Source organism: Octopus bimaculoides, chromosome 4 (genome assembly GCF_046866305.1).
Source record: "Octopus bimaculoides isolate indiv1 chromosome 4, ASM4686630v1, whole genome shotgun sequence".
NCBI lineage: Eukaryota > Metazoa > Mollusca > Cephalopoda > Octopoda > Octopodidae > Octopus > Octopus bimaculoides.
Genome location: NC_142931.1, coordinates 61,663,719 through 61,680,161, shown reverse-complemented (window position 1 = coordinate 61,680,161; position 16,443 = coordinate 61,663,719). Strand labels below are relative to the sequence as shown.

The 16,443-nt window shown below is 34.9% G+C and overlaps 1 protein-coding gene across 1 annotated transcript; it reads right to left on the bottom strand.

The window, feature by feature from the left end:
* Positions 1-5,225: 5,225 nt before the first annotated feature.
* On the bottom strand, positions 5,226-5,672 carry LOC149136069 (general transcription factor II-I repeat domain-containing protein 2A-like). The gene has a single exon (XM_089350070.1). It carries the CDS (start codon positions 5,670-5,672, stop codon positions 5,226-5,228), a length of 447 nt encoding a protein of 148 aa, XP_089206196.1.
* Between the last annotated feature and the right edge of the window lie 10,771 nt (positions 5,673-16,443).

Genomic DNA, 16,443 nt, shown 5'->3' with positions numbered 1-16,443 from the left:
AATTTCAGCTAATGATGTTGATATTACAGATCTCAACCACCTGTACTATGCATCCGCAAAAATCTCAACGGTTCTATGTGGTGAAAAGATTAGAAAACGACAACAATCCCACAAAAAGCCTTCTTGGCAAGAGCGCATTCAACACGAAATTAAGCTACTTAGATCTGACATAGAATGTTTGAAAAACCTTAAATTTGATAAGAGTATCAAACCTACAAAGACGCCAAAACTAAAGAAAAAATATAATGTGAAAACCATAGTTGACATTGATACCACCATAGAAACCATCAAGCAAAAGGTATGTGCTAAAGCTGCCCGTATAGCAAGGTATGATAAGCGTGTTAGATTCTTCCGAGATAATAACATGTTCAAAAATAACCCCGAAAATTCTACAGGAAGATAGGGAAAACACCAGTAACAATAAAGTCTGTCCCATCAAAAGAAGAAGTGCAAGAATTTTGGAATAAATTCAAGAATTAGACGAACTAGAAACACCTGCAGAAAAAGCTAAGCGCTTGAAAACCCGTGCTAAAATTGCTGCCTTAGATATTATGACTGAAAAATGGCATGGAAAACCTCTCAATGGCAAATACCCAAAGAGAGCGAATAATGCAGATATTGACAAAGCCCTTACCCATCAGTGGCTAATGGCCTCTGACTTGAAATCAGAAACAGAGGGGTTTATCATAGCAGCCCAAGATCAATGCCTACCTACAAAGAACTACCAGGCCAACATAGTAAAGAGCGGCAGCTCCCCATTATGTCGTATATGCCAACAACAAAATGAGACCATCGATCATATTGTCTCCATGTGCAGTCTGCCTGCGCCTACAGAGTATCTCAACAGGCATGATAGAGCTGCACAATATATTCACTGGGTAATATGCAAAAACCTGGACTTGCCCCATGATAAAAACTGGTGGGAACACAAACCACCCCCAGTACTTGAAAATGATCACATTGCACTCCTTTGGAACTTCACCATTCAAACTGACAGAAAGATAGACGCAAATAGGCCAGACATCATACTGAAAGACTTCAGACAAAAATCATGCCTCCTCATTGATATGACTGTCCCAATCGATATAAACGTATCTGTCAAGGCCTACCAAAAACTGAGCAAATATAAAGATCTTGAAATAGAAATTAGCAAAATGTGGAATCTGAAGACGAAAACAATACCTATTGTCATAGGTGCCCTGGGAATGACAGCGAAACGGGCTGATTACTACCTAGCTCAGATACCAGGAAACCCCAAAATGGCTGAAGTTCAAAAGATAGTGCTCATGGGAACTGCCCATATCCTACGTAAAATACTGTCTATGTGATCTCAAATTTTAAAGCAAACGCATAATTTTCTTATGGTTTCTTAAACATTCACTAGAACAAAACTGTACAAATCCAAATATATGGTACCCTAGGCATAACACCTACATGAACTTCTAACTTGTTGTCTCTTGAGGTCTCTGGGTGAGACTTGGATCCAACTTGTACAAATGCAAGACAAAAGTCAAGCATAAAATAATAATAATAATAACCCTTTCTACTAAAGGCACAAGGCCTGCAATTTTAGGGAAGGGGACTAGTCGATGACATCAACCTCAGTGTTTCACTGCTACTTAATCTATTGACCCCGAAAGGATGAAAGGCAAAATTGACCTTCACGGAATTTGAACGCAGAATGTAGAGACGGGTAGAATACCGATAAGCATTTCGCCCGGAATGATAGTAATTCTGCTAGCTTGCCGCCTTAATAATAATAATAATAATAATAATAATAATAATAATAATAATAATAATAATAATAATAACACTTTCGATACAGTAACCATAAGAGCATCACAGAAAACCACAGCACATACCCAAGGCACACAGAGCTGCGCTCGGTAGTGAAGTGAAAGCACGTTATAAAAATAAAATTACTGAACAATAATAATAATAATAATAATAATAATAATAATAGTATTAGTACTTAGTACCAATATACACCAGAAAAGGTAATGGACGAAGAAGGGAAGGTAAAAATCCTCTGAGACTATGACTTCCAGACAGACAAGGTGTGAGAGCACCGAAGGGCGGATACAGTAACCTTTCGGGGGCAAAAACAAGAGAGTATAATAATCGACGTGGCAGTGTCAGGAGATCAACATTTTATCATGAAAGAAAGAGAAAAGATTGATAAATATGGAGAACTGAGAATTGAGATCGCTAAGATACGACAACTACGAGAGTCAAACATAAAAGTTATCCCAATTGTCATTACCACCCAACCTGAAGAAACATCTGGAAACTTTAGAAATACGCTACAATCTACGTGTATTGCAAAAATCAGCACTACTTGGAACTGCACGCATATTGCGTAAAGCACTGTCTGTCTGAGGTCCTTGTTGGGACTTGACAGACAGTTCAAACTCCCGGTAAACACAATATTTTCAGTCAGCATGCCTAATCCACCACTCAGAGGATACTGACAACAGACTGACCGCCTTGGAGATCTTCATAGTTATACTTAATTTTTACATACCCCAAGCATGGTGAGTAAGGAAGTATTACAAGGACAAATACCAATACGACGATTATTAAAAGGCATTGAAAACAACGACAATAATAATAGCAATAATAAAATAACAGCAACAGCAACAACAACAACAACGATAATAATAATAATAATAATAATAATAATAATAATAATAATAATAATAATAATAATAATAATAATAATAATAATAATAATAATAATAATAATAATAATAATAATAACAACAACAACAACAACAATAACAATAACAATGTCTTTTAAACCAATATTGACTGCTATATAAAACATGACTATCGATTGCTATAGTAATTGTTGCTCAGTACCGAAACTTATATCAAAGCTAGTTTTTTTTTTTTATTTTGTTATATTTGGAAACTTTTCTTTTTTATTTTTGCTTTAATGGTATTTACCAAGAACATCCAACAATCACTTGCTGTTAAAGCATTGTGTTAAATGATCTGTTGTTGCGCAGCTTTGATGAATGGTTGGACATGAAAAAGCATTTGTGCAAATTTTTCTGTCCGCACATTCTTCCTTTTGTCTTTAAATATTTTGGTTTATGTAACAAATTGCTCGTGTCTCTTCATTCAGTCTGGGTAGACAGTTTTAATTATTAACCTTGTTATGTATGTTGAATATATGTATGTTTATAATTTTCGTTATTGTATTTCTCATTGACTATGTATGAGTACATACATAGTCCGCATAAGCAATATAATCATAGAAAATTTAAAAAATAGAATTCATTGAAATAAATTAGAACATTTCTTAATGATTTAGCCAGAGAAAGGAGGGCAACACCATTGACGCATTCCAGGCTCACGGAGACTAATAGGAATAACTAAGGAAACTGTGCTCAGATAAGAGAGCTAGCCTACTTACTTAAAACAGATGACGCCCCAGTAGAAGCACCAAAAATCAGGTGGTGGTGTTAAAACTGATGACACGTATTTTTGCACCAGTACTATAGATGTAGAGCAGGTCTAAAACGATGCAAACGGGAATCCCTGCGTTGCGAGTTGATGTTTCTCACATAGCTGCTAATTCTCCATTACACACTTACATGCTCTCTTACCATACAAAAAGAAGTAGATACTGGGTAATGTAGCTCTAAATTCTCAATAGCTTCAGGATGAGATTTTTATGAATAAAACGTTTTGGGTCATCATCAGTTTTCTCGGTCAGGGCTAATGTGGAGCTTCACGAAAACAACACGTTCTTTTGATCATGTTACTAGTATATGTGAAAAACAACTTTATGAACGCTGATTCGAATGCTATTATCTATCCTTGAATAAATCATGTGACCAGAATCATGAACAGCGCTGGAGCCACCGTTCATTATGCGATATCTATTGTAATAAAAAACATAGAACATTCAAATCGTTTTATTTTTCTGTCCTGTCCCTTTCCCCGCATTTCTTGATGAATGTCTGCGCAACGAATCGTTGAAATTTTCTGTGGTATAATGTAAAATTAATGACCTTGTTTGCTTGTTTCTTTTTTATTTTTGTTTCTTTATCTTTTATCTTTTACTTGCTTCACCACACTAAAGAATCTTTTAATTCAGGGGTGTCAAACTCTATCGCACAGGGTGTCAAAACTCAAAGCCCACTTTAGGTCGCGGGCCGAACAGGATAAAGATTTATTGAATAGACTAAATCTTTTTGAACTTGACCATGTATTAAAACAGAAGGTATATAATTTTTTCGAAAAATAAATTAACCTTAACTTAAATTGCTTAAAATATTTTGCTCTGCATAAAAATATCTCCTGCCAAAAGTTTTGATAATTATAATTATTTTTAGTGAAAATTAATATGATAAATCGAAACTTTCAATTTTCTTTATCCAATTTTATCCCAGCTACAAACTTGGCATCTTTTCTTGGCCACGAGTTCCTTAATGTTTGGGTCGGTTCTGTATTGCTGAGATTCTCAGGATGAATTGCAGATGTTCATCTATGAGACGACTCCTATGTGACGTTTTATTCATCTTCACAGAGAACAGCTGCTCGCACAAATATGTGATTCCAAAGAAAGACAGCGTTCGAGCTGCATGTAAACGGAGCTGGGACATTGCTTCAGGAACTAAGCGGGCCCCACAGAGGCGTACTTTGCTTTGATCTCCCGTTACACTTCAGTTCTATAAGCTCCGTTTGAATCTGTACAGGTGCTGTTTCCACATTGAGGGTAAATTGGTTGCGAAGCAGTTCGAAATTATTTTTCTGTGCTTCAAAGTCACTAAAGCGCCGTGTGAATTCAATGCAGGGCGTCCTCAATTTATCAGCAAAGTGTTGCTTTCAGAACACCGCAGCGCTGACTTGGCTCAACATTACTTGGCAACAGGGAAAGTGAGACGAGTTCAATTGCTGCAGCTTCACTAGAAATGCCTTCACTGTGTTATACATATCATATATAAGGCGATCCCGTCCTTGGAGCTGGATATTTAAAACATTGAGATGCGCAGTTATGTCAACCAGAAACTCCAACTCGCATTTTCACTTTTCCTCCTGCAGAACTTTGGATTCTTTTCTTTTAGTGTCCATAAACTGACCTATCTCCTCAACCACCACAAAAACTGTATTGAGGACCTTTCCTAGACTGAGCCACCACACCTCCGAATGATAAGGCACGTTAACGAACTCTGAATGCATTTCTCGCAGGAAAGACTGAAATTGGCGGTGATTTAACCCTTTGCCTCGGATAAAGTTACGGTTTGCGTTACAGTGCTCATTATATGTTCCATGCTTAAGGCTTTAGCGCACAGAGTTTCCTGATATATGATGCAGTAATACGTTGTCAACTCACCAGCGCAGTTCTTTTCTTGCATCTTTAAATGTATCCTACCAACTAGTCCACCTTTTTCTCCATATATCGCCGGTGTTGTAAGTCCAACAAGTTTGTCCCAAGGCAGTTTCATGTCGGTTACACTGTGACATATTTTTTCAAAAAGGTCCTTTCCTGTTGTTCCGTGCAAAATGTCCTCCATGACAAACAAATTGGAGTCCACTCTACAGATGAAGATAAGCAGCTGTGCCGTATCAGTCGTGTCAGTAGTCTCATCCACAGCAAGAAAGTATGCAACAAAATCTTTTCTTTTTTCAATCAACTGTGTTTTCAAATCAGAGGCCATCTCAAACACCCGATCAGAGACCTATTTCTGCTAATATTCACATTAACAGTTGCTTCTTGTGTGGACACAAAACATCACACTTTTCACCACGCAGCTCTTCACAAACTCTCCCTCGGTAAATGGCCAGGCTGATTTTGTGATCTCCTCTGCCACAATAAAACTTGCTTTAACAGCAGCTTCACTTAGTGATTTTGCTTTGATTAAAAAAGTTTATTGTAACGCAAGATTCCTTTTCAACTCATCTACCTTTCGTTGCTTCTGCTCAGCAATGAGGTATTTGTACTTGTCCTGTTTTCTTTCGTAGTGCCGTTTGAGATTATACTCTTTAAGTACAGCAACATTATAGTACCACAATTAAGGCACACGGGTTTGCCATCAATGTCAGTTAACATGCACTTGGTTTCCCACCGGATTTCAAAGGCTCTGTTTTCAGCATCTACTTTTCTATTGGCCATTGATATAGATGGCTACTACTACCAAATAATGTCACGTGAAAATGATTACCCAAAAGAGCGGTAAGGCGGCTGTTGTGGTGCATTATGAGATTAGTAGATTTGGCGCCATCAGCGCTTCACAGCACGCGATTGGAAAATAAAGGCGGCGTTTTCCAGCATACTTTGTTGCAGTTACAATTAAGACTTGTGACTGTTATCATGCCTCCTTAATATGTTTTTGTACAGACAGAGTGTAATAGTTACAGCGATGTTGTTTCTAGTCGTGTATTAAACTATTGCTACTTTTGGCGACACCCTTAGTAAGAAAGGCAGTGCAGTCAGTGCTATATATAATGTAACAGATTGCTCTAGCCACACACTAGGTATGTGTAGTTGTAGCAAGAAGCATAGGTGTTGCTGAGGGCAGCAAAGTATTTTATTTGCTGATGCCAACATGTGTCGTCCACTGTAGAATTGGGAACATTCACTTTTTTTCTTACCATTTTTTTTTCCTTTACATTTATCTTTTCTTTGTTTTAGGAAGAATCACATTCCGAAACTTTAAAATCTCTTTCATATAAGACAAATCTAATAACTTTTCAGTTACTTTCCCAATGACGCACGATAAATAAAGCAGTTTCTTGACAATGACATCTGATATGTTTAACTTTTGTGGTCATTTCCAATTGAGCAAGTTGATAATAATTACGAGTAAACAAGAAAGTTATAATTTCTCTTTTCTTTGAATATTATTTCTTCTGTCTTAGTAAGTCATTTATGTATTTCATAATTATATTGCTCCAAAGCTGTAAATTTAAGCGATATCGTAGCAAGCTGCTTGGCAAATAATTTCGCATAACAATGGATTATCTTCTACGAATATGTGCAATAAAGGTGAAAATGGGTACATTTTGTGTGTGTGTGTGCGTATGCGTGCGTGTGCATGTGTGTATGTATGTATGTATGTATGTGATTTATATGTATCAACATTCATCCTCGTGATATCTTTCCTAAGGGGTTTTCAAGATTATTTTTAAAATATTTTTCTCTTCCTTCGTGATTTCTCGTATTTGTGTGTGTCACAAATTTTAATGACATGTTTTGTTGTTGCAGTTAATTACTAGGTGCATTGGATTCATAAGGAAATCCTAAGTTTAATCTGAGGTCTAATCCTGATTCAGCGATGTGGTATATTGCGATTTCTGGTGTCCATTATAATTGTATTAATTTTCATTCTCAACAAGCGCAACCTAATATTGCTGCTATATGAACACAAACATTTTTCATGTTTCTGTAAACTTTAATTTGTCTTTCTAAATTAGATTCTTGTACCCTTGAGTTTAAAATTATCCTTTGGAGCTGCATATAATATGGCTTTGTGGATGAGAAGTGCACTTCCCACCTACATGATTTCATGCTTGATCTGTCTTCGTGACAACTTGGAGTCGAGTCGATCAAAAGTCTGTTACTGAAATCTAGAAGGTGGAAAACGAATCGAAATTACCTTAAACATTCTTCCTACTCCCGGTTTATAGACTTATGCTGTTGCTCGGAATAACGCCACAACCTAGATCATAGATGCTTTCAGTGGAGTTTGCTCTATTGAAAACATTCTGAACACGTGCCAGGTCTAAGGATAATTCTTCTATTTCTCCTATAAGTAGCAGAACATCACAGCGTGATTTCCATTGCCTCTCTTCCTCTGACAAACGCATTAAAACAAAATTGCACTAAATCTGCACTAAATCTTTCTATGACTTTATGGATGGGCTCACGACAAATTTACATCCAAAAATATACAAGGACTTCTTTTTAAAAATTAACATATTTAATTATATTTTACATTTTAAAGTAAGTCTTGATGACTAAAAGCAAACATTTTCTCGCATAGCCAATTCAAAATTTTCATGTAAAAAAATCCTTTCATAAATCTATGTTGATATCGGGGCCTAAATGAAATAACCATTTATAGTAAGATCTTTTACCATTGATAATCATCTAACTTCTTTTTTTTTTGTTATAAACATGTTTTGTTTGCTTTCTTTTATTTATTTGCATAAAACTAAAGAGCATTTGATAACTCGTATACAAAGCGATGATTTATAAACAGAACAATTTCATTGTTTCTCTTATTATATTTATGTATTTATGTATACTGAAAATGAGTTTTATGTTTCTGTTTACTCTTTCTGATCTTATGATACCGTTCATAAATAATTAAATTCCATTGTAACAAATACAATATAATTAGTGATGGATTTTATATTATCATAAAAGCATATCTTTTATGTAATGAAGTAATTGAATATAAATTAGTCCAAAACACCACTTTTAAAAGAATTAAGTGGCTAGAATAAAAAAAAAAGCGTTACCTTCCACAACTAGAATAGTCAATATTAGAAGCGTTGTACAGTATTTCTTTTTTTCTCTTTCTGATATATTTTTTATTTGTACATGAATCATTTGCGTTTGTGCTTAATTCATATTTATCAAAAAAAGTATCTAAATCTGATTCCGAAATTATTCCGTAACATTTCTAAAAGATTATTTTTTTTCTTATCTATTCCCCCCAATGCATTACTGTTCATGAATAGTTTTTAAAACTTTGTAATTTTGTTGCGAATAAGATTCTTAACGTGATGAGTATTGCTTCATCTGAAAGAGAGTTTCTTCATGAAATATAAAATATTTTTAATAAACAAAACTATAGAAGTAAATTTCGAAACATTTAAAATTTATTCGTAACATATATTAACGCCTTCTAAATTGTGAATAATTTCAAATACAGAAGTTATTCGTAAAAGTCAAAAGGTTTTTAATATGGTAATGAACAGCACAACTAGGATAAGAACTATTGTGCAGATTCATAAATCGACATTCCATTGGCTACAAGAACATCTTTTACTATGACATTGATGTGACCCAAAACCAAAGAGTAGAATATGTTCGGGGAAAAATATATTTAAAATTCTCTATAACAGCATTTCTATAAGGATAAATATCAAACAGATTGCTATCTTTGAACGTACCGATTAGTAATGTTACATGTACGACTTCTTTTATTCTCAACAAAACTTGACTCTGAAAAGTTATTTGTGTTATTGTAATTTCAGTGAACTTTTCCAGCACGGCTTCTTTGTACTGATTCCAAATTCTATAAACTACATTTCATTTCACGCAAGGCTAAATATTGAATATCTCTTATATTACATGGTTCGACGCTTATAACGTTGTTTTTATATTTTGGTAGCCACTTGCCAACAATGAAATTCTTATTTGTTTTTTAAATAAAGTTAACTTTCTTAGTAGGAGATTTATAGCTTTGTACGGAAAAACTATTTCTGTATAACTGCGAAATGTGTATTCATATAATTACTATAACAGCTCATGTCTGTAATTTAAATTTAAAATGCATTTTTCTTGTTGATTTTGATAATTGCAGCAGTTTTGCAAAGTGTTTGCATAGCAAATTCATCCAATATATTTTGTTGATATTTTGACCATTTCCATATATATCAGCCTTCCGTGGTGTACAGTATATAAATACCAACACACTCTTACGGTGCTCTTTGTACCATTGTCGGTGAAGGAATTCATGGACCTATATGAAAATCTCACATTTAAAACACAGTGTGTTCAAAGAAAGAAAATGTTATTGATTTTAAGGGTATCGCGAAAGGCCTAGTTGAGGATCAACTTTCCTTTACAGGGCTTATAAAAACTGAAGGGAAACTGCAATAAGTGTGCGAATCTGAGGGCAGAATATGTTGAACAAAATCATAATTAACTGATCCTCCTGTATTTTCTTTTACCCTAAGCCAGAAATTTTTCAGCACCTCCTCGTATATGTTTATATAGTGATGGGGTGGGGAATAGAAGTTGAAAATGCACTGAGAATAGTTAAAATATTATTTAAAAAGTTGAATCGGTTTCACAGTTTACACTTATTTTCAAAAATTCCAAATTGAAAGACGTGGCTTATGTTGCAGCTGTCTTGCTTCTGACTAGTGTTTGAAGCTTGCCCTGTTTTTATTGGGAGTTCATGGCTCAAATTAGTTTACGTTTTGAATCGGATATTATTGATAGAGGATAGTCATGTGACTGGTCTTAGAAATTTTTGTAAGCTCCCCGCTACGTCCGTGTGTGAGTATCAAGTGACAATGTTTGGCGTCGTAAGTTAAGGCTGACACGGTTGACTGAACATGTCCAAACAATCAATGCTCCGAATGTGTTCTATCAAGTGTTTGTAGAGAATGAACACATGATTAAGTTTATAACCTTTTGTATGATTCTCCCTACGTCCGTGCGTTAGTGTCACGTGACAGTATATTTTGCGCCTACAAAGAAGGCCGACACGGTTGAGTAAACATGCTTAATTATAATCAAGGCACTCCAAATTTAAACTTTCTGGTGGGAAAGTGGAAGTAGTCGTTTGAATGTAGTCCAGTGGCTAAAGTTTAGATTGTTAGGTGTGTAAGGTTCTTTATGTTCAGAGGCAGAATGAGTTTTGTGTGTGAATAGTTGTTTGTGCACGTGCTCTGTTAAAGCTCGTTAAGTTTTAGTTTGTACTTTTGTATGAAAGTACTTTCTTTGTTTATCCGTGCTTCATCTATGGTATTCGCTGAACATAGTTTGAGTTGGAAAACCTGGAATTTGAGGGACTTAATTTTTTACATCTATGTGTCCACACAGTGAAATATGTCTAGTACTGTGGACTGGTATTTGTTGTCAGTGAATGTTCAGTCTATTTATAATATATATACGTGTTTGTGTGTGTGTGTGTGTGTGAGCGTGTGTGTGTGTGTGTGTGTGGTGTGTGTGTGAGCGTGTGTGTGTGGTGTGTGTGTGTGTGTGTGTGTGTGTGTGTGTGTGTGTGTGCGTGTGGGCATTTATAAATTTACATAAATACGTGTGTGGTTTGATATTTTAAAGAATATTTTCTTCGCATTATCTCTACATATATTTCTATATATTACTTACATTTTTTATGTACATTGCATATACCATTTTTAAGGAGTCTCAATATTTTTTGCACGTAGAGGTATTTTCGGCATTACGATAAAATATTCTTCTTATAATTACTATATATATAATGCGCTTGTGTCTATATATGATCGTGTGTGAGTGTACAAATATAGTGTTTTTGCTTAATATTAAAAAATATATAGAAAAATTGGGTGTCATTTAAGTCCAGGCTAAATGTAATCGAACAGACCCAGAAACAAATGCATTCTACCCGTGGCCATCTCATCATTTCCATATGTACATGGAACAACGGATGGTATTATCTATCTGTTGAGCAATTATATTAAGCGATGGAGTGTAATTAAATCGCGAAATTTACAGATCGAGATAGAATATTACCGGGCATTTAGTTTGGCGCTTCACTGATTCTGGAAACTTGATATAATGAGATAAATAAATATTAAATGAAATCCATGCCTGAGATTTCATACACCAGCATCGAATTCTTACTAACAGGCTTTGCTGGTGACGATAGTAAGAGATTAGGAACAAGGTATATGATCTTCACCAGCTGAGACAACTTTGCGATTTTGATTAGATGAACATTTGTTATATTATCTGGACACAACTAATGTGCATGCAGAAGATATTGATTCAATAAATTCCAGTTACATCCCTCTAAAATGGTAATATGTAGAATGGGATTTTCTGCTTAATAATAAAAAAAAGAAACATTTTAACTGCGATATTACTGGAAACATATCAACGTCACCGCAGATATGAAATTATAGCTACTATTGACAATGTGCATAATCAGCGTGCATCAATGCTCATAACCCTTTCTGAGGAGTGTGATCAATGATCATTCTTGTCTTAATCGGTTTTCTGAATCTGTTTTCAGAATTATATCTGACCGTTAATCTTTTCTTTAAGTGGTGCAAAGCCCAGCAAGTAGTATAAAGTTACCAATCGGTGGACAGAGGATTTTTGTGGACCGAAATGCTTTGTAATATCTATCTGGGTTCTAACATCAACGCCAATGAAGTTACTGTAGACCTTACTTTTCACCTGGTCAGGAAAGAACAGTATGCGTGGAAAGCTCCTGGTCTTACGTTAAAAAGAAATATCTCACGAACCCTTATTTAAAGATATAAACGCATTAGATCTTAGATGACGGATCAGAGGTGACGATTTTCAAATAAAATTAGTTTATAGAGGTATCTTTATCACCTTACAGTTCACATGAATTAGCTTTTGATAAATGATTCACACTATGTAGCTTTGATAAATATACATATTAACAAGAGGGAGAGGAAGAGGGAGAAGTAATGGGAAGAGGGAGAAGTAATGGGAAGAGGGAGAAGTAATGGGAAGAGGGAGAAGTAATGGGAAGAGGGAGAAGTAATGGGAAGAGGGAGAAGTAATGGGAAGAGGATGAGAACGGTAGTGAGAGAGGTTATTCGTATTTCTTGAATGAAAGATCATGAAGCTCCATAATCACTAATTATTAAAACCTGTTGACATTAATCCCATGATGCAATTACTATTGACGAATATCTTCAAATGAAATAGATTCGTTCATCCTTGTTTGCGAATTCGATTAAAGGCAGAGTTCATTGAAACATCTAAAGTTTTAAACAGAAAAGTTTTCTTTGAAATTTTAAAATAATTTTCTCAGAATTTGTTGAAAGATTTCAATAATTACAATCAAACTAGGAAGACATCTAACGGATATTATTAAACAAAATAGCAAAATATGTTTTTTAAAATAAAAAAAATCGCTGATAATATGAATTAGATGGTGAAACGGAAAGACAGAAAACATGAGAGAGGGACACAAATAAAGGCAGGACAAGCGAAAAAGACAAAGAACAAAAGGAGAAAATGAAGACAAGTTATGTGAACTAAATTTGAGTTAAAAGAAGTGTAAATCGACATTCTCTCAAAAGAAAGAAAACTAAATTTGATTATAATTATCAAAGAAAATAATGTGATTTTACTATGGTTTCTAAATATTTAGGAGGCTTCATAGAAAGCGGCGCTTTCTTAAAGTTATAAAGATATTCTGTTCTTTTATTCTATGCAGATTAATAACTATGCCCTGCTCATTTAAAGGGAGAATTAACTGTTTCTTTTGAATAAACGATTTTCAATTCTAAATAAAATAAAAAGCATTGAAGAAACATTTCAAACCTTAATAAGACGATTAGGTATAGAGTATTATGCCAATGAGATGTTCATAGATACAATATATTTTAAAAGCATTCACTTGTTAAAAGATAATATTTTCCCAAAATAAAAGCGCCAATATTTAATTTTGATTTTTATTTCATTCGCTATATACTGAGAAAACGTTTGCTAGCAAAAGACACTAGTTTAACGTATGTATGCATTGTTTGATCCACTGGTTCTGATCATTAAACATTAGGAAAGTAGAGGGAATAATAATGAGATCACTGAACAATTAATACCTTATGAAAGAGATATCTATATGTAAATGTTTGTAAATCTAATATTTATGTGCGTTAACACGTAATTCATCAAGAAGTATTAAAAATTTGGAAATGTAGATTGAAAGACGCTACTGAGATGATGAAATCTGTCTGGAAATAAAAGAAGTGATAGGAAATATAAAAAACAAATTAAACGAGCTGGAATACATACAAAGCAATTTAGAATATAATGGCAGACCTACAAGAGTAGGCAGGGATAACAAAGAAATAAGATTTAGGCACACTGAATACGACGGGTATCATTGCATATTTCAAGTATGTTTACAACACATCTTGTAGAGTATTTCAGTCGACATAAACCATTTTTAATAAAGCACTACAACGACAATGCATCATTCTCATTCCGAAAAGAAATGACGCCACACAGCATCCCATTAAAGCTTAAAAAGAATGTGGGAAAAAAAGCAATACAGATATTTAGAGTTAGAAATCCGAAGATTAGACTCCTGAAAGGTATTAAAAAGTAGAGCGCAGATTTAAAAAATTATCTCATATTTCCAAATCATATCGGTTTCAAATTTTGGCGCAAGGCCAACAATTTCAAGGGAAGGAGTAAGTTGATAACACTGATCCCAATGCTCAGTTGATACTTTTTTATCGACCCCGAAAAGATAAAAAGAAAAGTCGACCTCGGCAGAATTTGAACTCCGGACGTAAAACAAGGGCTAACGATTCTACCAGCTTACCACCCTGTATGTCCAAATCATGTTGCAATAACAAAAGATTTTCTTTACTTCAAGGCGTAATATGAAATGTGAAAATATTCAGATTGTTGAATTTACTTTTTTTTATGGTAAGGTAATTTGAAGTGGACAAATCAACAAATATCATACAGGGTGAGGCTCTTAAGGCAAGAAGTTGGCCTTCAGTATTCGGTATTTAGAATTAAAGTAAAATATTGTTGGTTCATAGATAGACCCATAATGGGCTATTCGTTTTACACTGGGCATAAGAACGATATCAGAGCGGTTATTAGCGAATGAGCTTCAAAGAGATAGATATTAACATTCAACATTGATATCATGAAGACATGATTTAGTTGTAAGTGGAAAAAATCCTCGCCAGGTTGCATGCAATACAGGATATGCGCTGTATGGTTAATGTGGTTTCAATTCTTTCTTGGTTGCCGAAGGGTGAAAGTTGTACGGAGTGGAAGAGAATAACCCAAATATTCATTCGTAGCATTAATGCTACTCTATTGTTTAAAGTTTTATTGAAATTGTTGTGAGCTCCAGGGAAGAGCTCGTCTAATACGGTGCAATATACGTGTATAAACTATAAACAACCACCCACCCTCACACACACCAGCAAACACAAACACATATGTATGTGTACGCGTGTGTATGTGTGTGTGTGTGTGTGTGTGTTTGTGTGTGTATATGGGCACATGCGTTGCTATGTGGTAAGAAATTTGCTTCTCAAATATATGGTTCCGGGTTCAGACGCGCTGTGTGTTACCTAAGGTAACTGTCTTCTACTATAACGTCGGGCCGACAAAAGCCTTGTGAGTGGACTTGGTACATGGAAACTGAATGAAACCTATCGTATATATGCCTCTGTGTATGTGTGTGTGTGTGTGTGTGTGTGTGTGTGTGTGTGAGTGTGTCTTTGTCTGTATTTGTCCCCCAACACCGCTTCACAACCTATGTTGATGTGTTTACATCCTAGTAACTTAGCGGTTCGGCAAAAGTGACAGATATAATAAGTACTGCACTTAAAAAGAAAATAAGTGCTGAGATCGATCAGATCGAGTAAAATTCCGCAAAGACTTTTGAACTTGACCTTCATCAAAACTTTTCGGGAAACGAACACGCTTGCAATGACTTTAATTTTGGAGCAACAGAGTTTTAGATGGTGAAAATATTAACATCTTCCTAAAATCTGTTTATACTCCTGTTTCGACCTCTTTTAAGTAGTGAAAAATTCAGAAGTAAGTGCTCTCCTGCAAGATTACTACAGGATAGCTGATCTAAAATCAGAAATGTCAGCAACTTGTTAAGGTTGTTTAGGTCGTCAATGTAATCGGCTCGTTGTTAAGGGAACTTTACAAATTTGCTGCATGATTGAGAGATCCATTCCTCTAGGTTGATTTAGGAGCTCGCTAAAGTGTTCTCAGAACAATACTATTTCAGTGTTGATATATGCTGTTTGAAGACTTGACGAATAACATGAAATAATTGTTATGAGTATAGAGGGCATGCATTGAATGACAAATTGTGTATGTTATGCTTGCGTACATGCATTTGGATTTCCTTAGGCTTTTAAATAATTCAGAAATCCGATGATTGTTCTTGACATGTCCTCGAAATAGCCTTGATACGTTACCGTCTTGAAAAGAACCATTGGAGAATTTAAGGAGGACAATTTTCACCGTACGAAATCTATAGATCCCGCGTGCTTCCAAAATTCAACAATTGACAGATAAAATGTGAGGGGAGTCCTTACAAATATCACCACTGTTAATAATGGAGAACTAAAACTTTTTGGTAATTGGTTTCCTTGAACATAAATAAGAATTCGCTTACAGCCAGACCTTTTTTAGTATTCTGAAACGATCTACCAAATATTCAGCTCCTTTCAATATACAAATGAGAAGATAGCTTTAAAGGCTTTACCGCTAATGTAGTCAATAAAATATTAGTGCCTAGAAGAGGGATACATCCCTGAATATTCGCGTCTGTTCTTATGAAAAAAATCTGTTGCTGGGTTAAGTCTGAGCAGCTCACTCAAAGTAACATGTCTGATATTATTGCTGTAAGTTTTCGCAACATCCTGCTTTCCAATAATTCGAAACAAAATTTATTAAATTTCAACATACTATTGTATTGCCTTGTTTAAGTAATTTAGTCAGTCGTAATC